The sequence below is a fragment of the Corvus moneduloides genome, chromosome 28 (genome assembly GCF_009650955.1).
Source record: "Corvus moneduloides isolate bCorMon1 chromosome 28, bCorMon1.pri, whole genome shotgun sequence".
Lineage (NCBI taxonomy): Eukaryota > Metazoa > Chordata > Aves > Passeriformes > Corvidae > Corvus > Corvus moneduloides.
In genome coordinates, this window is record NC_045503.1 from 4,439,991 (window position 1) to 4,466,465 (window position 26,475).

Below are 26,475 nucleotides of genomic sequence, written 5' to 3' on the forward strand. Positions count from 1 at the left end.
GCTGGATCACTAATTCTGAGGAAACGAGCCTCGAGTGTTTTAAATTGAATCTAAACAGTGGGAGCGAGTCTGTTTTGAGCCTGAATCGATGGAATTGGGTCAGATTCCTAGAACAAGGAGGTTGTGGGCTCTGTTTGAGAGGCAGCTCTGTTCTGTCACAGCCATATCCATCTTCAGCTGCTCTTTCTTCCCTGTGTTTCCTTTCCTTCCCACTGCACACAGTGGGGGTAACTTGAATTCTCCTTGCAGCCTCTCTGTGCAGTAACCCGGGTGCTTTCCTTGTTGTAAGGTGCCTCAGAGCATCCTGGCTGCAGGAGAATTGAACTCTCCTCGGCCTGGGGTTGCCCAAGTGACCAGTGTTCCCCCTCCTGTCCCGAGCAGCACATCGCGATCCCGAGGCCCGATCGACCGGCGGAAGTGCGGACCTTCACGTTTTATCTCTCCAACATTGGCAAGGACAGTCCCCAGGGGAGCTTTGACTGCATCCAGCAGTATGTATCCAGGTGAGTGGGACATCCAAGGAAAACCCAGCCTTCTGGTTTTTGGTTTTTTTTTGTTTTTTGTTTTTTTTTTACCCTCTCTTCTGAAGCATCTTTTCCCTAACAAAGCTTAATGCACCTTCTTCCTTTTTAGAGTTTTTCTGATCTGTTTTGATGTGGTTTTTTGGGAAGCATCTGGTTCCCTCTCAGCTCCCCTGTGTGTCCCCCACTATTATTCAGCTAACACCCCCCCCAGCTGTCCCCCAGTGCCAGCCTGGTGTCCCTTTGCAGTGTCAGGAGTACCTTTTGCATTGCATTTCTCTTGCAGCAATGGCAATATCCATTTGGATTGCCTGGGAAGCATACAGGATAAAATCACCGTGTGTGCTACTGATGATTCCTACCAGAAGGCGAGGCAGAGCATGGCACAGGCAGAGGAGGAGACTCGCAGCCGGAGCGCCATAGTCATTAAACCTGGGGGGAGATATGTAGGTAAGCAGCCACTCAGTTTGGGGCTCTGGACTCCATTTGGGACTCAGCAGGTTCTGGAGGCAAATCCCGATGTTGTTGGCTTGATTGTGGCAGTGTGAGAAGTTCCTGGTAGTTCCTCATGGATGTCTGATTTAGGGGGGCTGTTCTCCTTGTGTTGTGTTGTCTTCACTTCCATCGTCACGCCAAGGAAACCGTGGCTGCCCCCAGCCCTGGAAGTGTCCAAGATCAGGTTGGAGCAACCCAAAGGTGTCCCTGTCTGTGGCAAGGGGTGGCACTGGGTGATCTTTAAGGTCCCAAAGCACTGTGGGGTTGTCTGTGTGCAGTGACATGGCTCTGGCATTAGGTCACGTCTGTCACGTGGCAGTGCCGGGGCTCCCTGCTGAGCCCTCCCAGTGTCCCTGCTCCTGGCCAGCTCAGCTAAAACTGCCACCACCGTGTCACAGCTGTGCCCCACGAGACCACAGCAGGCAGGACACAGTCAGCAGTGCCCTCTGTTAATAAACACAGACACCAAAGCAGCCTGAACAGCCCTTCTCACTGTGACAACAGCAGGAAAGCCTTAGCAGAGGAAATAAAACCATGGCAAATAACACAGGGAGCCTGCAGCCAGCCAGCCAGCCTTGGGCTCAGGACCTTGCTTAACCTCAGCTCACAAACTTAGAGCACAAACAGTAACCAGAATGCAGAGTTTCAATATTTTTTGTTTTTCTGAGGCAACTGCTTTTCCTGCAGCCCATGTGATCTGCAGCCAGTCTCTTCTCAGAGGATCTGTGATGAGAAGGGTTGAGTTGCAAAATGTAGAACTGACCCTGACTCATTGTCACAGCAGCCAAGTGCTCAAAGCTGAGAAGCAAGATAGTAATCAGGAAGGAAATGCATTGATTTCCTGTAGGCCAGAAGATTATTTTGTTTAGCTCCTCTTTGAGAACATTACAGTAAGTGCCTGAAGTTAAAGCTTCTGAGGGAGAAGATTCTCAAAGCAATTTGCTTCCCGGAAAGATGGAGCAAAACTTTTTAAAATTAAAAATGCTCCTGCTAAAACCTTTTACTGCCCTGAAATGGAGGCAGAGCCATGTGAAAGCAGCAGGGGCAGAGTGTGTGCTCCCAGTGCTCCTAGATAAGATGTCAGTGTTTGAGGAGGAGAGCTCTGGTCCAAGAAGGAAGGGCGTGGAAGGACAGTCCTCGTGTGGGATCTGCAGGTCCTGGTGTGCCAGCAGCATCAGCTGATTCCCTGCAGCCTGGGCTGGAGGGACAGGGCTGGCTCTCACATTTCCAGGAGAACACAGAGCTCAGCACTTCAGCGCCAGTGGAGTCGTTCCAGGCAGCTCAGATGTGGAAAAAATTATATGAAATGTTGGAATTGGAGAGCAGCAGAACTTACAGATGTGAGCTGACACTTGAATAAATAGATGTGTAAATAGATAGCTGCAGGTAAAGCTGCAGGGGATGTGTGCTTGTCACCACACTAAATACATGTGCATGCATCCACAGACGTGCATGTGTATAAATATTTGAAAACCCTTTGTGTCCTGCCTTAACTTCGTTTTTTCTTTTCCTATCACTGCACATTTTGGCTCCAGCCCTTAAGTGGAAACCTCCCAACGTGATGTTTTTACTGTTCATGACCTGGCAAGAGTTAAGGCAGTTCTAGAAAGCTGACGAATCTTCTCTCGTCCCATTTCTGGAAACAAAATCCAGTTGACCTCTGGATTGTGGGATGTTTAACGTGCGAATTGGTGTCGTTCCCCCTCTCACCTCCCCTCAGCCCTGCCGAGGATGGGTCGTGCTTCCTCTCCCAGCACCGTGGTGTATAATAAAAAGCCAGGAAATGGGGCCTGGGTTACGCAATGTGCAGCTCAGTAAAACAAACAGTGCAGACAATCCCCAGTATCTTCAGATGACTCAGTTGAAAACGTCGCTTCCTAGCAATGGAGCAGTGCCCTGCTGGAATAAACCTCCCAAACGCTTGCAGTAAATGCTTGGATGTTGTTTGTCCTAGCGAAGGTCCCTTTCTCCAGCCCAAGTGATTATTGATTGGATCTCCAGGTTTTTAGACCTTGGAACCTACACGTTTTGTTTTCAGCTTTGCTTGGTTTGCCTTTGGTAGCTGGGACCTGCTCCTGTATTCGAAATTGTCCCAGTCCCTTGATTTGGGCTCCACTAAGTGATGGTGTGAGGGTTCTGTTTTTCCATAGGAATGGGAAAAGTGAATTCTTGGATTGTGCTGTCAGCAACCAAGAACCACAGTGGGGCTGGAGCTGAGATGCACTTCTGAGCCAGCTTTATGTTGTCACTTATCTGCAAACGCAGTGGAGAAGGGGTTATTCCATCAGCACAGGCAGCACCCTCATGAATAGGCTGATGACCCAGTGTCAGCCCCATTCGTGGGGCCGTGTTTGGAGGGGGAAGGGAGGTGGACCCAGCCCCATAAAGTTCCTATTGTTCTAAAAGCAGAAACATCTGCTGGAGGAGCGTTTTTGCTGAGCTCAGCAGCGGGGAGCCGCTCGTTGACCAGTTCTGGTCTTTCCACTCCGTATTTCCACTCTTCTACATAATAATGCAGAATTTTCTTCTCGTAGGGAGGGCAGAAATAGTTCGATTAACCGTGGGGATACGTGCACTTGGGATAAATGAAAAGCTGGCAAACAAAGGGAGCTTTATGTAAGCTGGTGGCCAATAATACTCAGGTTTCCAGAGCTTGGTGTTGCTGTTTACTTGTTACAAGCTTGTCATGAACCATAAACCTCACGGGATGCTCGTTCCGGCGGCGCGTCGGGACGGAGGGGGTGTGCTGGTGGTGTTTGTCCTTCCTTGTCGCCTCGTGGCACTTCACAGGGATGTGACGAGCTCCGTATTGGTGTTGACAGCCCACTGGCCTTTGCGAGGTGACTGCTGCAGTTCACTATTCTCATCTCATTTTAGGCAAAAAGGTTCAGGTGCGTAAACCTGCACCAGGAGCTTCCGATGCTGTTCCCTCCAGGAAGCGCCCAACGCCAGTCAACCTTGCCAGTGCAATAAAGAGAGGCAATAGTGCGATTTCCCAGAGACCCTTCAAAGATAGGGTTGTGCACTTACTGGCACTAAAGCCTTATAAGAAACCTGAACTTATTCTCAGATTGCAGAAGGATGGACTTTCTCAGCAGGACAAGGATTTGCTGGATAACCTTCTGCAACAGGTTTGTACTCTGATGAAGGCAACGATTTAGGTAAAGGGAAAAATGTCTTCTCAGACCCCCCTCCCGTGGCAGTGGAACCTGTTATCTCCAGGCTGCAGCTGAATGTGACTCTAAAGGCTGTGGGGGACACAGTTCTCAGCTCCCAGTGCTGGTGCAGAGATAGCAGGAGCCTCCCGTGGCTACGCCTCGGGTTAGGGGGTGCGACCAAGCCAGATGATTTTGGCTCACCAGATCAGTCCCTTTTAGAGGGACACTTCTGCTTGGTCATGGGGAGGATTCTCTTGACTGAGGATCCACAAGTTATTTGGTCATAACCTCTAAATCCCTGTTTTATTCTCATGGATGTAAAGGAGCAACGCTCTGTATTGGCACAAGTTTTGTATGTGAAGGAAAAGATGCCCCCACTTTTTTTTGTACTCCTCAGAGCCTTTCCTGCTTGGAAGTGCCACTGGTTAGGTGTGAAGATCATGTAGCTCCTTGCCAAGCACATTATTTGTGTGTCAAGTGTGAAAGCTGTCTCCAAGCTGAATCAGTTCCTAGCACTTTGAGTCACATTAAAGGTGCCATTTTAGGCCTCGCAGTAAACACCTTCACTGCTTTATTAAACACATCATGGCTATTTATTTAAATGCTGCAGCTGCCTTCTTCTGTTCTGGAATATATTCTGGAAAAAACATCTTAATTTTTTTTTTTCTTTTTTACTCCTTTCCATAAAGAGTGAGACAGGAGTTCAGTTTGCCCAAGGGCACAGGGCAGGTCGTATTAAAAACAGAGTCACAGCTGGCACAACTTGTTCCTTCCTTAGATTTTAATCCCAGAGCCCTTAATTTCCCAGCAGTTTCTTGGAGCACTTTTTCAACGCTGTCACTGAGTTTCAGAGTAGAAATCTGTGTTTCTGATCCTCGCTTTTGATGGATGCTCTGCCCCATCCCTGGCAGGCGAGCGGCGCGTGCGGCGCTGCCCACGGGGCCGCCCTCGTTGGGCTAAATGCTGATTTGGCTGTAAACGTGGTGCTCGTAAAGTTAATCCCTCTCAGCCCTCCCAGGGCTCCCATGCACAGGCAGACACAGATAAGCTAAAAATTACAGGCTGTGTTAAAGCTACACGTCTAAATCTGTCTAGGTGTGGGTTTCATTGTGCTCTTGCATCTCTCGCAGGACTCCGTGTTCCTGGCGGCCTTTTTGCCTCATTTTGCAAGGTTTCTATTTTTGGGAGGGCTGGGGTGGAGCTTGCAGAGTCCCACACGAGCAAAACAAGGAGGTAGCAGCTCTCAGCCTCTGTGCAGAGAAAAATCCGAGTTGTTCTTCCCGGGCTCCAGGAACAGGCAGGGAGCAGAGAAATTCTGGGCGAGGTTTTTTTTTTTTTTTGGTAAAGGAGAACCTGGATTTGCTTTTGTCTCCTGGGTGTGTTTACAGGGATACCTCGATGTAAAACACAACTCAAATTCTTCTTGTATTTTGGCTCAGGATTTTGGAAAGCTGACAGGACTGAAAGGAAAAACAAAGTGTTTGTCATGTAAACCGATAACTGGGCTTTCTATTTTTCGCTTATCAGGAGAGTTTGCCGTGTTGGTTGTGCAGCTTTTTGCTCTGAAATTCCTAGATTTTTGATATTTTTAATATTAGGTTGTAGCCTCCCTAAACCAAAAGCAGAGGGATCCAGCAGCATCTTCACCTCATTCAAGACTTCCCACTCTTTTGCTTGTTTTTGAGGCATTTTCCTGCTGTGTGGATAATGGAAATCCCTGCGCACAGCCACATCCTCAATGGAGAACAGTAATCCCTAAACAGATGCAGAAGATCTCCATGCAGTGGAGAAAAGCATTTTCCACTTTCAAGGGTAGCAGTCTCCAAGCTGAGGGGCTCCAGCAGGGAATTTGGGATGCAGCTGCTGGCTTTGCCTGGCTCTGGGCAGAGCATTTGGCACCTGGGCCTCCTCATCCCTCTTCAAAAACACATTGAAAGCTTTATTTTCATTTCAAACTTGCAGTGCTTTGCGAGCTGAGGTTGCCCAGAGAAGCTGCCCCATCCCTGGGAGTGTGTCCAAGGCCAGGTTGGAGCAGCCTGGGATAGTGGAAAGTGTCCCTGCCCATGGGATGAGATGGAACCAAACCATTCCATGACTGTGGATCACCCAAGAGAGGTTCATTATCAGTGAAGGCCTCGCTGGGGCTCTTTGCTTTGTGCCAACTCTGGTTTTTCAGGCATGTAACTAGCAGCAAGAAGTTAAATTTTCAGTCAGGCCGTGGAAAGACTGATCCAAGTGGGATAACTCTTTCACAAGTTGTTTCCATTCTAATCCAGCTCTGCCCGTTCCAGCAGCGTTCCCTCTCCGTGCAGGGTTTTGTGGGGAAACTACACAGGGACAGGGTTGGATAAAATGTCAGGTGGCTGCTGGTGCAAGTGTGCTGAGCTCCCTGCAGAGCTCTGCTGGCTTGAAGCTGGAAATCCTAGGTTCTGTTCTTGCCCTGGAAAAGTTCTGCATAAAATCCAGGTGATCCCAGGGCATTCTCCTCAGAGCTCCCTGAGAAAGCAGCTCTCTGTGGCCTGTTTTGTTGGCTCATTAGTGAGAAGTTATCTCCTGGCAATTGTTAACCAAGTTATCGCCCCAAGAGTTCCTCTTTGGCCATAAACTGCCCCATTTTGGCTATGGGACAGGTGTGATAAGTGACCTGCCTGTTCCCATTAGGCTTTATTTCCAGGTGTTAGCATCACGTGGTGGTGTACTGGTCCAGGCTCCCCAAGCTGAATAATCTGTTTCATATATGACTTATTTCCCACTCAACTGGATGTGCTTTAGAAACTCATTATGAATTATTGCAGTGACAAGGTGAGAGGAAAGGCACAGTTTGATTAAATAATGTTAATAATAAGGAAATGAAATATTAAAGTCTCTCCTTGTTCTCTGACACTACTAACAGCTGCTAAGTCTGCTCAGATTTTGCCTTCATCTTAGCTCTTGTTTGGTCCAGGAAGTGAGAAAATTAAACCTTAACGATGGCTTTCCAAATTCCTTCTGTTCCAGGTGGCAAATCTGAGTGCCAAGGACAGCACTTTCACACTGAAAGATTGTGTATACAAAGAAGTGCAGAAGGACTGGCCTGGCTACTCAGAAGGAGATCAGCAGTTGTTGAAGAGGATCCTCGTTAGGTAATTATCCATCATCTTCTCTCTGGTATCATCCAGGGAATCCTGGGCCAGGGCAGGCTCTGTAAATCAGGGTGACTGAGGTCTGTAAGTTGAGTGTGTGACTTATTTTGACATCGTTTGAAACTGTTCATCACCCAGGGACCTGTAGGAGTTGACTAAACTTGAATATTTCCAAGTGGATCCGCTCCTCACATCATCCTGGGCTGTCTTCAAATCATTGAAGGCAAAGCTTGGGGGGAAACCTGGATGGGAGCAGAGCTGGTAGAGATAATACTGCTGGTCTGAAATCCTGGGAGATGAGTGGATTAAATGTGTCCAGCTCAACTCTCCTTCCTTTTTTCCACATCTTCCTGTGCAGGTTGAAGTGTTTCACCCCTAAATCTGACATTTGATTGAAGTCATGGATGCATGGAAAAAGCAAGAGGCTGTTTTGTGGGATAAATCCCTTAAAACTCATGCTGGTTGTCCTGCTTGGAGTGTGATCTCTGTTCCCATGTTCCCTCCTGAAAGAGCCCTTAACAGACTCAGTTCATCCTTAGCTGCTGAAAACTTGTTCCCTCTACAGATACTTTCTTTAGGTGAGGCCTCCAGGCTTGGAAGCTTCTGGCTGGCAGGGAAAGATACCAAATCTCCCAGTTTCCTCCCGAATTCTGCTCTGAGCGTTGATATTTTTCAGTGCCTTGGTACAGGTCTTGTCATGCAGGCAGAGCTTTTACTTGTGCTTTATTTTATTGCACTTTTGGTTAAACTGAAGCACAGCGTGCTCTGTTTGAGCACTTCCCATGATTCAAAAGCACAATTGACTTAGAGATGAGACTTTTTTAAACCAACAGAAAACTTGCACTCCAAGTGCTTTGGTGTGCTCAAAGAAAATCAGAACTCGTTTAAATGGCCTTGATGTGAAATTATAAAATTGTAATTAAAAGGAAAAATCCAACTGCCATGCAATCTTTACGGCTTTCAAAAAAAAAAAACCGAAAAAAACCACCCCAAAAAAAAACCCCCCGAAGTGAATTTCTCCCTGTGGAAAAGCCATGTTTACTGCTTTTTCTAGAATTGTGGCATTCACTTGGGCAAGGGTCTAAAAATAGACCTTGGAAAGGATGTATTCAACTGTACAAACAAAGCCCTGCTCAGCCAGTGCAGGTAATGAGGCTCCAGAATGGAAAAAAAACATGTGGGGTTGAAGACAGGAGGAAAACAGAGCCAGAAAAAGGGCACAGGAGGCAGCAGACGTTGGGGTTTGCATCGCTGGGCGCCGTCGTTGCCTGGAGCCAACCAATTGTTCCAGGTCCTCCTGCATTTCAGGGCCAGTGGCCACTCAGTGCCTCAGCAGCTGCAGTAATTAACACATCTGCAGATATTAAAGCTGGGTCTAACTGTGCTGGGGTTAAACCAGCTCGGTTTTCCTCCTGTTAGGGTTAAACCAGCTCGTTTTTCCTCCTTTTTTATGTTTTCCATCTTTCTGTCATCGCTGGGGAGCCTGAGGTCTGGGGAAGATGTCCCAACCTGTAACTGGATGAGCTTTAAGGTCCTTCCAGCCCAAACCATTCCAGGATTCTCTGCAGTCTTTCCTCTGCTGACCTCAATGCTTTCATGACTCCTTAAAATCCACAATTAACAATTAGGAGATGTGATAAGCTTGCTCAGGCTGATCAACCAGCCCCCCAAAAACCACTTTCACTGGGGTTTTTAGGCAATATCAATGTCTCCTTCCCGTTTTCACAATCCCCGAGTCCTTTCCGTGAGTCGATCTGTGGCTGCTAAGGTTGTTTGAAATAAAATTAAACAAAGTCAGGACAGTGGTGACACTGCAGATGTCTAAATATTGCTGCAACACAGCCCAAGGTTCAAGCTGGAGTTAGAAGCCAAATCTTGTCAAGTCATGGGTGTTATCTCTGAGATAATCTTCCCAATGTTTAAAGGATGTGGGTGAGCTTCAATGCTGATTCCAGTTTCTTGTGGGGGAATTTCAAGGTGGGTTATTCAGGCTCCTGACAAACTGACTGCAGAGCTACTTTATTAAAACCTTTAACCCCGAATTCTATTTTTTTTTTTTTTTTTGCAGTTTGTCAGCTGCAACCTGATGCAAGAGTGGTTTTTTTTTTCCTGGGTGATTAATGGAGGGGCAGTCTGGTGTCAGAATTGTTGGGCTGGTGGGCTGGGAAAATACTCTGAGATCTGGAGAGGAGCAGAGACCCAGCCTGGAGGGGAATTCAGGCACTCAAGTGATTCTAATTGTACTTCTTGTTGCTACAAAAGGGTTTTGTTTTTTTTTGTTTGTCCAATACCACAAATACAGCCCAGAGTAGCTCTGTTTTGCATGATGCAACTGAAAAGTATTATTGGGAAGCCCGAAATGTAAATCCTGGTGGACCAATAATACCTCAGCAGTTCCTGTTATAATCCTGCTTTTCCTGGACCCAGAGGAGCTCACTGCTGAAAGGGCTGCTGTTACCATAAAATGTTGTTTTAATGATGCTAATGAGTGGGAGAACTTATTCCTCAACATCTGAGCTTGAGTTTCAGCCCCTCTTCAGTGAGCTTTGCTTTCCAAGTTGCCTCAGAAAGCAAAAACTCAGCAGAAATTTGTTTAATTAATGTCTTCCTGAGCTGTATTTCAATCAGCAGGAATAATATATGATATCCTTTTCACCTTGAAATTCAATGCCACTTTTACTCATCTCCGTGTGAATTATGTTTCTGAGGCTGGAATTAATTTGTTTTAATTCTTACATCAGCAGTTCAAGGGAAAAAAGGTAAAATTGTTGAAAAAGAAGTTCCAACCTCAACAGGGAGTCCTTTCATGTGCCCAAGAGCTCAGCCTTGGCCATGTTGGTCCAAGGTGTGACTTCCATTACCAAAGAGCCACAAAAATCACGACAAAGCAAGAAAGAGATAAGGAATTCCAATTTGTCAGTGATATTCTCCTGTAAGAGTTTCTCCTTCCCAGCTTTTGCCAGAGATCAGAGCCTAAACGAGCTCCTTTGTGGCACCTTCAAGCAGAGTTTGAGGCCTGGAAAGGCTCTTTGCTGCAAGGTGTGCAGTGCCACCTGTCCCCTTGGCACGGGATGTCACCAGCCCCCGGTTGTGTTTTGCAGGAAGCTCTGCCAGCCCCAGAACAGCGGTGGTTTCCAGGGAGAAGCGCCTTCCCTGAGCCCTCCGAAGGACACCGTCAGCTCCAGCTCTCCCCCTCAGGTGGGTGATCCCCCTCCCAGCTCCAGCCCAGGATCCTTGTGCCTCCTGATGGATTTGGCTGCTGGATGTGGGTCCAGGCTGAGCTGTGCCTGTCTGCACCCTGTAATCACCTGCTGCCGGGTCAGGAGGTCCTTGGGTTTTTATTTCTGTTTTATTAAGTTGGAGTCTAATTCTGGCTTTTCCTCAGCATCTGTTTCTCCTTTGGACGTGGGGAGGATCTCTGACAATGGGGCTCAGGTTTAGTTTTAAGGGCTAAATTCCTTTTGCAGTGCTTCCATCCCTCCTGGAGTTCCTGGGAGAACGAGCTTGTGTTTTCCTCATTACTAATAATTGAGTGGAGCAAAGCTGTAATAAGCAACTCCCAAACATGGTTGAGTTATTAAAACCCTTGACCTTTTGCAGCCTAATTGCTGTGACAGATCAGGGGCAGGTTGGGCTGCTCCTGGCTCAGAGATGCCAGAGCACAGAGCTGTGAAAAGAACATTTTGCCTGCTTTTTCCATGACCATAAACCACGGAGGAGCCGCGTTTGACGCGTGTCAAGCGAAGCCTTGTCCCCGCTTCTCCCGGTATCTCCCAGCACAGGCGTTGCTGGCGTTGTGAAACGTGTGCTGCCTTCCCTTCTTGCAGTGTGGGTCAGCCCAGACAAGTTGAGTATTTGTTCTTCTCCTGCCAATGGAATGTGTAATGCCTACTTGTCTGGACAGACGCACCGGGGATTAGTGGCAAAGAATATTAACAGGTAAAGAAATTATGTGCTCTCTGGCGCTGAGAGGGAGGCAATTCTCTGGCTGAGAACAAGGACTGTGTAACTTGTTTGCCAGGTAGCTGATTCCAAATCCTCTCCTGCTCTGCTGTGGGCATGTTCCTTGGTGAATGAAGAATGATCACCTTCAAGTTAGCTCAGAAAGTGTCTTTTTTTTAAGGTTGAAAAGTCGTCTCGCTTCTCTGGCTCTCCATATTTTAATGATTCAGAGGTCTTTAGGGTGAGGTTTTGATCTCTCAGAATGACCCAGTTGAAACTTTGGGTGGTTGATCGGGTTGGATTTAGGAAAGGCTGGTGAAACAGGGACAATCCAATGTGGAATATAAATGTTTCCAGCATGATTCTGTCGTGTCAGACAGCAAACCACAGCATCGTGAGCTGTCACTTTTTTAATACTCTCTGGCTGCAGTTTCTATTTAGAGAAATGGTTTTTAATGGGTGCAGTGCCAGCAGAGGATTGGGATTTGGTAGGCTGGAATGCAGAATATTTTGGGAAAGCTCAGCTGTGGAATGAAGGTGAAAAAGAAGATTGGTCTGGTAATTCTAGAAAACAGATGTATAGAACCCTCCAAACCAGAAAGATGAGTTTGGAGAAGCTGATATTTGTCGGTTTTAGAGAAGAGGTTGTAAAATCTGGCAGTTTTTTAGTTCTGTCACCTGTTCAGAGGCTGCAGTTGGAGATGGCCCCTCCTTGGGGAGATGGACACGGGGAGTTCTGGGAAGCGATGTCACCAAGCCGGTCGGACGTGCTGTCCTTGCCCCTTGAGCTCAGTGGCAGAACCAGCAGCTCTTCCTTAATTACCTTGACAGGTGGAAAGAATTCCTGGCACTGAGCAGTGTCCTCAAGACCCCTGAGTTAGCAAAGAGAGATAAAATCCAGGGGAAAAAGAGGGCATTAGGGGCTGCTCCAGCCATCTTCCAGCTGCATTTCAGTGATGGAGCAACGTTTCCATTCGCAAACACGCCGCGGTCCTGCCTGAGACAGAAAGAAAATAATGGATTATCCAAAAGAAATATCCAGAGCTATCGCTTGTTTTCCTCTGGGCACTAAATAATCTTTGGCTCAGAGCTGTTGCAGCCCCAGAGCTGCCAGGTGGGCACACACTGAGGCCTGGCTGAGGTGGTTGTGGCTGGCATGGGCTGGGCTGAGCCTGATGGATGGGTTCTTCCATGGAGCAGCTTTTCCAGGCTGGAGGCAGCTGCCTCCAAGGTATGGGCACAGCTGGGAGCCACTTCCTTCTCTGCCCTTGTTCAAAAAAGGGTTGCTCAGGTCACGTTGGCCCCTGTGACGCGGCTTTTTAAAAGTGCTGCAAAAGTCCCCTTGTGCCTGAAATTCTGAGAACTGAGCAGTTGTCACTTCCTCCCCTCTTCCGGGCAATGCCTCGTTCTTGAGAAGAGGAAGGAACAGGGAAGGGGTAAAGCTCTTGGCCACAGAGCTGGGAATAAAATGTAGAACTGGTGAAGCCCTCCGTGCTCCAGAGGGCTGAGCACATTTTTCCTCAGCAGGGACTTTGGGGTGCTCAGGACAGATATTTTTATCACAGAATCTCAGAATGGTTTGGGCTGGGAGGGACCTTAAAGCTCATCCTGTTCCACCCCCTGCCATGGCCAGTGACACCTTCCACTGTCCCAGGTTGCTCCAAGCCCTGTCCAGCCTGGCCTTGGACACTGGCAGGGATGTTTCCACTCTCTAATTGGCTGGGACAGGGGGAGGCTGCAGGGTTTGAGTTCCAAAGGGCTGGCTTTGAAACAAGCTGCAGTGAGAGCGGGCTGGGTGGCACGGCCTGTGCGGGGATAATCAGGGAGGTCAGGAATTGCCGATGGGGTGCTGGGATTCTTTAAGCTCTCCCACCAAACTGTGGGCTCTGAGAAGCAGCTTGGGATGGAGAAGCCGCAGGTATTCCCTTCTCCCCTGTATTGCACCACCACCTAGTGGTACCATCCAGCTCCACTCCTGCACCTTCAACACGATTTATTTCTCCTTTTTCTTCCCCCCCCCTCTAAACAGAAACGATCCCAACCTCTGGAGTTCATCGACCCCCTGGCCAACAAAAAGCCCAGGATCTCGCATTTGGCTCACAGAACCCAACCCACTTTCAACGGGAAGCTGAATTCCTCCAACGGGAAGGACACCCCGGCCCCCCCTGCCCTGCCCCCGGCCCTGCCGGAGCCGGTGAGCTCCAGCTCCACCCTCCCGGCGCTGGAGCTGCCCAGGCCTCACGATCCCCTCTCGGATGTCAGCAACGACCTGACTCACAACGGCAGAGACTGTGAGAGCACGGAGCCTCCCGACAGACTGAGTCACCCCCTGCCCACAGACTGTGCCCAGAGCAGCAAACACAACTGCGGCTCCTACGTCAAATCCAAGAAAAAATCCAAAAAGCACAAAGACAAGGAGAAGGAGAGGAAGGAGAAGAAAAGCGAGGAGAAGTGCAAAGAGGAGAAGCAGAACTGTGAAGTAATAAAAAATGCTGACTTAGTTAGTGTTCCCCAGGAACAGGTCCCAGGTGAGTGGGGGCCGAGAGGTGCTTTGGTGTTGGCTGGGCGTGATCCCAGCATTGCCTGGAGGAATGAGCACGTCCTGGGCCATCCCAGGCGCTGTGGGGACCCAAATGCCAGCGCTGTCCTCCCTACAAATCACCAGAGGTGCTTCCTCTCCACAGAGGGTATCAGGTTTTTCCTGTTTAACCTTTCGTGCTGTTTGGAGCTGCCTCAGAGCGTGTCATGTTTCTCCTGGTTAAATTAAAAGCTGGGATAATCTATGGGGATGAAAGGCTGGGAGCAGTGGGAAGAGCAGCGCAGCGCTTGTGTTGGCTGTTGTGATGACTGTTGTTTGGATTTCTAATGAAAAGTTACTCACAAAAGCTTTTAATATTGGCTACAAAAGGAATGATAGATAAACCTGGTGATAAATGCTGTTAAAGCAGTGGAGAACCAGCTCTTCCAGGCTGGAAAAGCTTCCTTCCATCCCACTAGGGCTGGGAATTCATTTATTCAAGGACTGACCCAACAGTGAATCTCCGTTGAGGTGGGATGAAAACATTTTCCACTCTCTCCAAGTCAAGTCTGTGCACTCTTAGAAGTCAGAGCAGAGAATATTTCTTGACTGATCCCATCCATTCTTTTTCCTGCTGCTTCCACATTTTCTGCTGTTTGTTACAGCTCCCCAGGGTACTGGGACTTTCTCTGCAGCCTCTGGGAACATCTGTTCAGTTCCTCTTGGCGTTTTCCTTCACCCTGTTACCATTTTCTACATTCCCCTTCATGCTTGGTGCATGAAAACCCTCCAGTTTTGGCTCCAAAAAAACAATACCTTGAAATGGAGATTCATCTGTTGGATTCCTGGAAAGGGAGAGCTTCTCAGGGCATTGGGATTGAGCTGGTCCCAGCCCTCCCCTTCCCCACAGGCTTTGCAGCAGTGACAAAATGCACTTTGATGGCTCAGCAGTGATTCCTGGGGACAGTCTGTGGGGTTTGATGGTCATGTGGCACTGCAGAATTGTGAGAATTCTTCTACTTTTGTGTCACTCCCAGTTTTTTCTGTGAATGTTGTGTTTCTGCCACGTTGTTTCTGTTCCCCGTGAGCCTCTGCAGTGGTTCTGGAGGGACACACTCACATGTTCTCTCTTTAATACATATTTTTGTGTTATAAATACCCAAATACCCCAAATCCTTGGGAAACTGATGAGCCTCCACCACCTTTTCTGCTTCACTTTACAGTTTAATTCCTGGGTTTTTGTTAATTATTAGGAGTTGGGTTTTTTTCCTGCTGCTGTAGTGAGGTGACAAATCCGAGCTGGACTGGGAGCAATCACAAACAGGATGTGGTCAGTCCTGCTTGGATCCTGGACAGCCAGAACTGGGATGTTTTCCTTCTGTGCCTTGCTGTGGGTAGCACCAGCCCCATCCTGCTCCTTCCCCAGTTCCCCCTGGGGCTGTAGGGAAGCAGAAAATCACAAAAAGTTTGGGTTGGAAGGACCTTAAAGCTCATCTGGTTCCACCCCCTGCCGTGGGCAGGGACACCTTCTGCCAGAAGTGGGAGTTTCTCCCTGGAATTTTGTTCCAGAGGCTCTGGAGGGACCTTTGGGGTCCTTTCAGTCAGTAGGTGGCACTCACAGACAGAACAAACCTCCCCATGTCCCTTTCCTTCCACGATCCTTAAACCCTGTCCTGCATCTTCCACGCTGTGGTCAGGAAAGGAGGAAAATCGGGAGGAGCTGCAGCAGGAGTTTGGGATTGGGACGGTTTTAGAAACGCTGGGTTTGTGCCATCCTCCCATCCTGCTCAGGAGAGCCTTTCTGTGGAAATTCAGAGGAAAATCCATCTTTTTAGGGATGCAGTCAGGGTACTGCTGACTCAGGTTGTGCAGCTGATTCTGGTGAGGGCTTGGAATGTAGCACCCAGTTTGTGGAAAATATCCCTTTCCAAATGTGGATCCAACCACTTTCTTCCTCCACATTTATCCTGCAGTGTTCGGGGGATGTGGAGGATGAGTCTGCCTTAGGTTTATTCTGTTCTTCCTTCAGTTCCTGAACATTCTTAGCTGAGCCTTCACTAATGCAGCTTCTGCTTGGATTTGTGTGTGGAGCTGTGTGAGGGGAGACCTGCATTCCCTAAAAACCTCTCTGTGGTGCCCTGCAGGGCTCTGGGATATTAATTCAGGAATCTCTCAGGTGTAGAAGCAGGAGAAAAGAAGGTTCACCTTGCCCAGCTCAGCTCTCTGGGCTCAGGGCTGTGTTTTCCTCGTTCCCAGTGGTGCTGTCGATGTTATCCCACTCCAGGCACTGTTTATCCACCAATTAAATGCAGATTTTTTTGCTGCTCGGTGCACTGGCTGATGTTGGTGTTGTTTTGCTGACAGACAAAATACTGGAGGAGCCTTGAACTTTCAACCACCTTATTGTGGCTCCTCTGCCTCTGTCAGTTCCAAGCAAAACAGAAACCCTTTAGAATTCCATAAACTGTATATTGCAGGGGAGTTTTATGAGTTTGAAGCTGAATTGCAAAGAGCTTTGAAGTTTAAGAACGTCTATAAACAAGTCTTTATTTTTTCAGGTTTAAATGGAACATGCAATAATTCTAGTGTACCAACATCAACTTCAGAAATGCCAGATTATTTATTGTAAGTATGTTTATCGGTTGCTTCATCACTTTGGGATCGTGTTTCAAGCTAAAAATCACAACATGCTGGGGATTTTTGTTGGACTTTTTGTGTTATTTGCTAGAACTTCATTAGGTGGGTGTAAGAAAAAGAGCAAACCCAGCTCTGCAGATCAGTTGTTGAGACTAAACTTGGTATCAAAGCTGGTTTTTACCTCCTTAAGGAGTTCAAGGTGATCTCCTGTAAATTGTTGAAGTGCTTCGAAAAACATTTCATACCTTAGGGGGGTTTGAAAGGTTTAAACATCTCCATGTTGCAGCTGGGAGCTCAGAGAGGGAATAATCTGCTTTCGTGCTGTGGAAGACAGGGCAAGGAAGGATTTGGGGTGGTTTGCTAATTCTTCCCCTCTTCAGAGCCAAGATCATCTACATAAAGCAGTGAAATATTCTTTACTGGGAGGCTCTAACCCCTGGGTTAGGATGTGAGTTGTTTCACCTCTCGACTCTTTAATCAGATCCCCTCGGGGTTAATTAAACAACTGAAGCCCAAAAATCCCTGTGAAGGAAGCCCAAAATCTGCATAAACCCAAACCTGTTCTAAACAAAGCTTTGGGGTGGGGAAAAAGTTGTAGCTGGTGGGGGGGGAATTCTCTGTGCATGTCCCAGCCTGGGGGTTGTTTCCATCAGAGCTGGTTTGGCTGTGCTGGGATCACTGGGAGGGAAGGGATGGAGGAGGAAGCTCTGGAGCAGATAAAGGCTGCTGGTGTGGTTTCTGCTTTGCTGGGCTGGATCAGCCATACAAGCAACGCCTTCAAGGTGACATTTTTCGGGCCATTCTGAAGAATTTGGGTGGCTGGGGGTGTTTTTTTTTCTCTCACCCATGTGCTGATCCCTCCCAAAAAGGGATATTGCAGCTCCTTGAGCCCTCTGCAAAGGAACTGGGGGAGGTTTCTGAGCTCTGGGAGCTCTGTGCTCTCAGCTGGTGTGACCTGACTGGTTTGTGTCCAGCTCTTCAGATTCTAAGAGCTGCCACTGCTGTTTGATGCTTCATTATCCTGTGTGGATGGTTCTTTAGCCCAGCCCCTGGCAAGGAGTCAGTTCTAGAAGTTTAGAGCACTTAAAAAGTTAAAGCACTGAAAGTTCCCCCTGAATTTGAGGCCTAAATCAGCTTTTCCATGGTCATGCACTGAGCTGGCCCTGCTGCAACCGGAGCAGGGAGGCAAATCAGAGCCATCACCTACCAAAAAATGAGTTTTACCTTCAGAGAGGGCTGCAAATGTCAGCTTTAATGGCTTTTTGTTGAGCAGAATCACTTCCAAAAGGCCCCCAAAGGCACATCAGTTCAACCTGAGCTCAGGGCACATCGAGTGTCTCCAGAAGGTGCTGGAAATAGAGTTGCTGGTGGGGGAAAAAAAAAACTGAATAAAGCTCCTCACCGTGGTTTCTTGTCGTGCTCTTGCCACATAATCACCCTGCGAGCGTTTTGCAACGATGGCTCAATGCTTTTTGTGTTCCTTTAAAGACTCTTAACACTGGAAGCATCGTATTCCTGCTGTTCCAATGCCTGGCACAGATGCAGAACTCCATGTTCTGCGGGCCAGCAGGAGTTAGAGAAGCTGTAGCAGCGCTATCTGAGTGTCCTCCTCCACCCCCAGCTGCTCCCAGGCTTGGCTGTACCTGCCTCTTCCACCCTATCTGGCACAGATAGGAAGTTTTGGGAGCAAGCATTGTTTGTTTTACAGGAGGTCAGGGCAACAATCCCTGGTGGTTGCCTCCATAATTTGCTACTTTAATGCAAGTCAGGATGAGAGGAAACGGCCTCAAGCTGCACCAGGGGAGGTTTGGATGGGATGTTAGGGAGAATTTCTTCACTGGGACAGGGAACCACCGTCCCTGGAGGGATTTAAGCTGTGTGGATGTGGCACCTGGGGATGTGGGTTAGTGGTGGCCTTGGCAGTGCTGGGATTTGATCTTGGAGGGCTTTTCCAGCTTTAATCACAGAATCCCAGAATGGTTTGGGCTGGAATGAGCTAAAGCCCCATCCAGTGCCACCCCTGCCACAGGCAGGGACACCTTCCCCTGTCCCAGGTCGCTCCAAACACTTCCAGGGATGAGGCAGCCACAGCTTCTCTGGGAATTCCATACCAGACCCTTCACAGTGAAGAATTCCTTCCCAATATCCCACCTAAACGATCCCATCATTCTGAATTACCCACAACTTCTGTTTCCAGTCACCTGGCAAGCTCATCCCAACCCCCCCCGCCGTGCTCAGCACTGCCACATCCCAGAGAGAATTCCCCCCCAGACCAATTCCCCTCAAAAACCCATTCACCAAACCCTTTTTCCCCTGCAGAAAATACGCAGCCATTTCCTCCTCGGAGCAGCGTCAGAGCTACAAGAACGACTTCAACGCGGAATACAACGAGTACAGGGACTTGCACGCCCGGATAGAGCGGATAACCCGACGGTTCACCCAGCTGGACGCCAAGCTGAAGCAACTTTTGCAGGGCTCTGAGGAATATAAGGTAGAAACAGAGCTAAAACCAGCCGAAAAAGCTCGTTCTGCACGTGGCAAAGCTGCAGTTCTTTGATGTGCTCTGTTTGGGCTGGGTCGGTGTCTAAATTCCAGCCTCAGAGCTGCTGGGGAACGTGCACACAGCTGACAGCTTTGGGGAACGCTCCTAGCCCAGCTCTGCGCTGCTCCTTTTTCAGGCTGGAGCCACATCATGGGACTTGTTGACAAGGAAAGGCCTCAGTGAGACAATTGGTGTCCTTAGCCAAAAGCTGCTGGAAGCTATTAGTGTATCCCAGCCAGAAAAACTCATATTTGCACATATGGGAGCGTATCGGGGCTGGAAGGGGAGTTAGCACGGGGTCATCTGTTCCTCTGCAACCTTTGATCTGAATAATGCAGCATTATTGGACTTGTCGGAGTGGTTTTTAAAGAGTTTTAGCTATTCATTAGCTTGAAAAAGTGAGTCTCGTCGAGGATAATAAACAGATTTTTACAGAGCACCTATTGTGCTCAGCACAGCTTCCTCCCTCAAACCTCCTGCCCTTCTTCTCCTTGCAGAATTCCTCACTGGATTGTTTTCAGATCTTTGGGGGGGGGGAAAGAATATCAGTTGGGGCTTTGGGAATGTGAATTATCCTGGAATCCAGGTGCTTGTCACAGGTAGTTCTCATGGCTGGGGAGTGGGGCCTCATCCTTCTGTGTTAGCTCCAGGATATCCATGGAATCAGAGCTGGTTGTGGCCATTGGATCTCCCCAGGGATGCCATGGAGGGAGCAGATTTCGGTTGGAATTCGGAGGAATTGTGTACATTGAGCCATCAGTAAATACCTGCTGCAGAACTGAAATTCATGCCCTATTTTTTTTTTCCTTTTTTTTTTTTTTAAGACCATCCACGATCAAATTTTACAGGAATATCGGAAAATTAAAAAGGTAAGGGAATGTCCTTGGCCACAGAAGGCTTTTGGGCGGTGCCCCTGGTGTGACTGAAAGAGATGGGCCCTTGCCAAGAGCAAACCCAGGCTCTGAGGCAATTGCAGCAGATCTTTGTTCAGCTCCAGCCTGTCCCTAAAAGCAGATCAGAAAGGGTTTGGGGGGAGCTGGGAGTGCTCCATGGATCCCAGGGATCGCTGAGCCGTGGCCGTGGCACAATGGGTGTGTTCAGCCAGGGCCTTTATCTCTCCAGGGAAGGAACAGTTCGTGTTTCAGATGCACAGGCTGAGGGATAACAGGATCCTCTGGGATCTGGGGGCTGCTGGGACATGGGATCCGAGCTGGGATCAGTCTCTGGAGCTCTGTCCCCAGATTTTTGGGGTTTGGGGCACATAAAATACCTTAAATTTCAGTATTTTTCTGCAAAGCATCCACACACCAGTGGGAATTGGGGGTTTTTCCTTTAAATAAGTGAATACAGTCCTGAGCCCTGTCATCCTGGGGGATTTAGGAGCTTTTTGAAGAGATTCCCTGCATGTTGGAAGTTCATCTTTGTTCCAGAGGCTGTGAGGTGGGGGCAGAGGGCAGGTGGGGGGATTGAAAGCCCAGTTAGGTGGAGCCTAACTCTGGTGTGCTCCTTCCCTATGATGGGGCTCCCGGAGCTGGATCATCTGAAAAGGGCTTTTATTCTTGGCTGGGTTTGATCAGAACAGATCTATTTTAAAGAAGGGTCTAAAAAAAGCTTTTTTCCATGGTCATATCCATGGTTTTAAGCTGAAAGAGGGGAGGTTTAGGTGGGATAGGAGGAAATTCTTCCCGGTGAGGGCAGGGAGGGAATGGAATGGAATTCCCAGGGAAGCTGTGGCTGCCCCATCCCTGGCAGTATCCATGGCCAGGCTGGAGAAGGGAAGGTTCTGGGAAGACCTTAAAGCTCCTTCCAGAGCCCACAGGGGCTCCAGGAGAGCTCAGAGGGAGTTGGGACAAGGGCTGGAGGGGACAGGACACTGGGAATGGCTTCCCACTGCCAGAGGGCAGGGATGGCTGGGATATTGGGAGGAATTCCTCCCTGCGAAGGTGGGGAGGGTTTGGGATGGAATTCCCAGAGCAGCTGTGGCTGCCCCATCCCTGGAAGTGCTGGATCCAGGGGCTTGGAGCAGCCTGGGATGGTGGAAGGTGTCCCTGCCCATATGATGAGATCATCTTTGCCTTCCCTCCAACCCAAACCATCCCATGACTGATTCCATGATCTGCTCTGTGCTGTTGAGCCCACCTGGGGCTCAGCTTTGATCTGTCCAGAACCTTTCCCACCTCTGCATTATTTCCATTTGTTTGTTTGTTTTGCAGACAAACCCCAACTACAGCCAAGAGAAGAACCGCTGCGAATACCTCCACAACAAACTGGCCCACATCAAAAAACTGATAGCAGAGTATGACCAGCAGCAGTTTTAGCTGCCACTCACCCCTGGACTGGGTAGGGCAAACCAAAATCCAGTCACCCTGGACGTTACGTTCCCTTTTATACACCCAAAATCCCTTTCAGAGACGAGCATTAATTCCTCGCGGTTGAAGAACTTGGGGATGACTTTAAGATGCCAGATCTGTCATGTCCACGTCCAGCACGCTCCTCCCGAGTTTTTAAGCCTCTCTGAATGTTGGAATGTAACAAATGGATAACAAAAAAAAAAAAAAAAAAAAATCACAAAAAATACCCAACCAAACAAAAAAATTCTGCTTATTTGAAGCCAGCGTTTGACACTTAAGGGAAAACTTGCCTAAAGTGACCGAAGCTCCCACAGGTTAAGAATCTGTAAAAAGTTTGGCATGAAGTTGTAATTCCCCCTGGCCCAGCTCCACGTGGGTTACAAATTGTCCTGCAAATGGTGAGGAACTGGAATTGCTGCTAGGACTGTTCGGAATGAGAGCTGTGTGCTCCCGGCTCCGCGGAAATACACCACGTTCCCTGAGCTCTCCTTGTCTGTCCCTGCTTTGTCATCCTCGGTGGGGAGGGAATTGTGGCAGCACAGGGGGTCCCCTGGGGCTCAGCACCTTGGCCAGGGAAGAGGTGGATCCCAAAAAAACAAAACCCCTCCCAAAACCCCTTTTTTTCAATCTGCTCTGTGCGTTTGGGTGCAAACCTTCTGCCCAGTCCGCCCAGTTCACCTCCAGCTACCAGTGCTGGGAAGATGGAGACCTGTCTGGCTTTGACTTTTCTAATTTTCTACCAAGGCAGCCAATTTTATTAATTGCTAATGAGACTATGGTCTATTTTTGTATCAAAAAAAAAAAAAGAGGAAAGAAAAAAGCATCTTTTTTCTAAAACTGTGCCTCCCTTTTCCTTTTAGGCCAAGTGCTTGGGACCCTTTCCTTGCAGTATTACTAAAACTTACCCAAGAGTCACCCAGACGAGTGACTTTATTCCCTGATCCATGAGAGGAGGGGGTGGGGGGGTGCTCTGCTTTCTCCTGGGATATTTTTTTTTGTGTGTGTGTGTCTTTCCAAGGCAGCAGCAAATCCTTGTGGGAGCAGTAAGGTGCTGTTTTCCCACGCAGATCCCTTCCACCACTGGTGTGCTTTATCTCAGCCAGCTTCTCCCTGCAGTCCTGCTTCCTGATTTTTTTTTTTTTTTTTTTTAATTCTTTACTTTGGATTGAAGGGAACGTTTTAGAGTATGGCCAGGGTGTGAGAAACACTCCGAAAAGCACAAAGGTGTCCTTTAACTCTGCTGTTCCTTTCTTTCTCTCCCCTCTCCCCTTTTTAATCCTGCCAGCCTGTGGGATTTGACTTCTTCCCGCTTCCGTTTATCTCAAAGTAAAGGATTCCTTCCCTGTGGAGTCTCCTTCCCTTGGAGGTTGCACTGAAGAGCCTTTCACCCTTTGAAGGAGAGGAATGGCAGAGTTAAGGAGGGAAACACTTCTTACAACAAGGAGTTATTTGAGTTTTTTCCTGCCCCAAACAAAACGTGGGTCCATCTGCTGTATTAAAAATAGGTGATAAAATTATTAATTATTATTATAATTATTATTATTTCATTGTTGTCACACAGCCAGGGCCACTGCTTTTGCTTTGTCACTTTATTCTGAGGTCTCTCCCTGTGCATCCAGCGCTCAGTAGGGCTTTGCCATCCCCTTCTCCAAGGGAAAGGTGACAGCCAGAGGGACACGGTGGCCATGGCCCTTGGAATGCCACTGGAATGCCACCAGTCTTCCACTGGTCCTCAGCCCCAAACCTGTGGAGAAGGAGGGTGGGAAGAGATGCTCTGCCCAAGGAGCACAGGGGGAGCACCCCAGAACCCCCCCAGGGCGTTCCTGCTGGGAATCTCGGGGGTCAGGATTGCTTTGCTCCCGTCCCTTCCTCCCCAGATCAAATCAAAACCAAATCAGGGAGCGTTTGTGCAGCACCACCTGCCTCTGGTGCTTCTGGAAAACGCTGGGAGCTCTGGAGGCAAGGAGCTTTTGTCTGGAAAATTTCGTGCTCCTGCTCCGTGGGGCCTTGCCGGGAATCCCAGCCGGGAATTCTGGCAGCGGGGTGGGCGCGCCCGGAGCCGTGGGGATCTGGGAGGGGATGAGGAGGACCTGGGATGTCACAAACCCTCAGCCCCGCTGTGGGATTGTCACTGCACAGCCCGGCATCGCCGGCCCTGCCCAGTGCCGGGATTTTGGGGTGGAAAAACTGAATTTCCCCAGTGCTGGGGCTTGGTGGGGGCTTCGTTCCGACTGCGGCGGAGGCGGAACTCGGGATGGCAGAAGAGGCAGCAGCTACAAACCCAGGATGAGTAAATTCTTCCATGGAAACACTTCTCCTGATCCTTAATATTTTGAAAGGAGGGGTTTTTTTTCTGTTGTTGCTTGGGGGGGGGGGGATAGAGATGGATCTCAATCTTTATACATCTGCTATAAGATATTTTTGCAAACAGAGTTGTATACAAAGATGTATTGTGTACATTTACATGTATATTCTGGAACTTCTAAAAAATTTGAATATAAAAAAACCCCTGAAAATATTTAATGAATTATCCAAACTGTGAGACCCAATTAGCATCCACCAACTTCCTGCTTCACTTTTCTTTTGGACTGTGTTAAAGAATTGTAGTCGAATCTGCCTTTTTTTTTTCTTTTTTTTTTTTTTCTTTTTTTTTTTCTTTTTAGAGACGATGAAGCTTAGGCAAAATTTTGTGCTTTTTGGGTTAATAGAAACCAGTTCTAGGTGATTAAGTATGATCTTAACTTATTGATACTGTGTTTTACTTTGTAATATTGTACTGTGGATAAAAACTATATTGAGCCATGGAGTTGGAGTTTACAAAAGAGCTTTTCACTTTGCCAAAATGTTACAATTTCAAAGCAGCATAGTCTTCAGCTTTCCTAATCTTTTTTCTTAAGAGCTAGTGTCCTTTTTTTGTACACTAAAAAAGCTGAATGCTGATTTTGCAACATATAATAAATTCACTGTATTGGAAAACAAGCAGACAATAAGGTTGTGGATTTCTTTTCAGTGCTTCTCCCTGCAAGGAAACTCAAAAGGGAAAGGTGATAAATGGCTGGCGTGGAGCTTGGAAGCAGGAAACGGGAAGGAACCGGGTCACTTGAGTGAGCTGAAGTGTCAGAGCAGGGAGTAGGTAAGAAAGAGGAGAAGGGAAGAGGTGCTTGGAGCGGGCCAGCTCCTTGGAACGCTGCGCTGGGATCGGCCTCCAGCCCTGGCACGAGCTGGGGGGGGCTTCCCGCTGCAGCACCGGCCGGGTTTTTGGAGGAAAAGCTGCTTTGGAAGAGGCGCTGGATGCTGCTGCTGTCAGCCTGGAGGGTCCGTGGCCCCGGAGCAGCAGGAGGCTCTGGGATGCTCAGAATCCACGGAGGGGCTGCTGGGGCAGTGAGTCTCATCCTGGGGATGCTGCTGGAGCAGGAGGTGGGGATGAGCCTGGCACGGACCCTGCCGGGGCTCTCCCACCTCCTCCTGCCCGGCTGAATCATCCCACAGAAAGCTGGGCTGTGTCAGGACTGTCCCTTTTCTTGCTGTCACCAGGGATTGCTCTGGCCCTGCCTTCGGCTGCATCCCTGGGGCTGGATGGAGCAGCAACACAAAATCAAGGATAAAACTACTCAGGAGTGTAATAGCCTTGGAATCGCTGCTGCTTTCCTGCTGCCTCCCTTCCTGGAGCAGAGGGTGACCAGCACAAACTCAAGGGCCAGAGGCCACAGGTGCTGGCACTGCCTTCCCTGTGTCCATAACGTGTTCACTTGGGTTAAGTGCTGGGTTCGGGATTGTCCCTCCAAAACAGACTGGAGAAGGTGACAATAATCCAGGGATCAAATAACGTTTTATGGAGTCTTGGTTTACTGTTTTAAAGGTGTCCTTGTCCTTGCAGCTGACACGGCAGCACCAGCATCCACACGACGCGACACCGGTGGGACTCGGCCATGGAGCAAGAGCTGAGCCCAGGCTCTTGCAAATCCCCAAATCCTCCAGTTTTAGTTTCAGATGTGGCTTCTGAGCCAAGCTCTGCACCCCAGGCCCCCTTCACCCTCTGTGAGCTTCCCCCGGGGCGCTGAGCGGATCCAAGGCCGGTTCCTGCCCCGCGGGGCCGCTCACACAGGAAGGGTCCCCATCCCCTCCCAGCTTTCCTGGGGAATTCCTCCCAACCGCTGGCAGCTCCGGCGCTGCCCGGGGTCACGCATTGAGCTCATTAACTCGGAGCTGCCCCAGTGGAAATTTACTGGCTGCGTTTGCTGTGCCAGAGCCAGCCGGGCTCCAGCCGCCGCCGCCTCCTTATCGGCACCGCCGGGAGCCGGGACTGCCGCGCCGGGAGCATCCCCGCTCTCCGCGTCCTCCCGGATGGCAAAACCGAGCCGGGTGCAGGCTCGGGAGGAGCCCTGGGCTCTGATAATTCACTGATAACTCGGGTCACACCTGGGAACAGTCACTTCGCACCACATCTTGCACAAACTGCCCCTAATTTGGGGTCATGCAGGCGTGGGACGGCCCTGGCCAGGTTTGAGGGATGCTGGAAGCACGGTGACAGCACCGTGGGCGTTTTTTTCCCTGTGGATGTTTTTTCCCCATGGGTTTTTTCCCCTGTGGATTTTTCCCTCGTGGGTTTTTCCCCGGGCACCTTTGTCTGCTCGTGGCTCGTTTACAGGAGGAAGCTCATTAGAATAATTCGTCCTTGCCACGGTCCGATGGCTCTGGTCCCTCTCCCAGAGCAGCTGCTGCACCTCCAGCGCCGGGCACGACCCCCAAAATCACCCCCTGCTCCCTCCCTTCCAGGCGTGGGTCCGACCTTGGGCACGCAGCGCCCGGAGGGCGATGGCACAGGGAGAGGGAGGAGGATGAGGAGCTGCCAGCATGGATAATGAAGGGCCAGAGCCTGGGATTATATTACACGAGGGGAAAAAACCCAACCGTGGAGGAAGGAAAACGTGGCAAGGGAATGCTGAGGCTGTTTCAAGGCACAAATCTGGGGCTGGCGGGGTTGGCCTCGACCTGTTGGGGGGGGGGGGGGGGACAGAGGCAGGAACCCCCCAGCCGAGCCCTTCCCAGCACTCACAGCATCTCCGGCTGCTGCAGGACCAGCCCCTGAACCTGCTTATAATGAAGCGCCGCGGAGTTTGGGAGCCCCCGGGGGGGGCTGCGTGGCCTGGATACCCACCCCGGGGCTGGAGCGGGGGGTCTGCTGGCAC

The 26,475-nt window shown here is 49.3% G+C and overlaps 1 protein-coding gene across 1 annotated transcript in view; it reads left to right on the plus strand.

Annotated features, from left to right (window-relative positions):
• ELL (elongation factor for RNA polymerase II) overlaps positions 1 to 24,265 on the plus strand; it is a 53,587-nt gene extending 29,322 nt beyond the window's left edge. The window contains exons 3-12 of the mRNA XM_032092472.1: positions 382 to 503; positions 808 to 971; positions 3,894 to 4,147; positions 7,172 to 7,296; positions 10,398 to 10,494; positions 13,268 to 13,766; positions 16,315 to 16,381; positions 18,713 to 18,884; positions 19,760 to 19,804; positions 21,149 to 24,265. Of these exons, the coding sequence (XP_031948363.1) occupies positions 382 to 503; positions 808 to 971; positions 3,894 to 4,147; positions 7,172 to 7,296; positions 10,398 to 10,494; positions 13,268 to 13,766; positions 16,315 to 16,381; positions 18,713 to 18,884; positions 19,760 to 19,804; positions 21,149 to 21,253 (1,650 nt within the window). The 3' untranslated portion in view covers positions 21,254 to 24,265. The remainder of the gene's footprint in view (positions 1 to 381; positions 504 to 807; positions 972 to 3,893; positions 4,148 to 7,171; positions 7,297 to 10,397; positions 10,495 to 13,267; positions 13,767 to 16,314; positions 16,382 to 18,712; positions 18,885 to 19,759; positions 19,805 to 21,148) is intronic.
• The last annotated feature ends 2,210 nt before the right edge of the window (positions 24,266 to 26,475 follow it).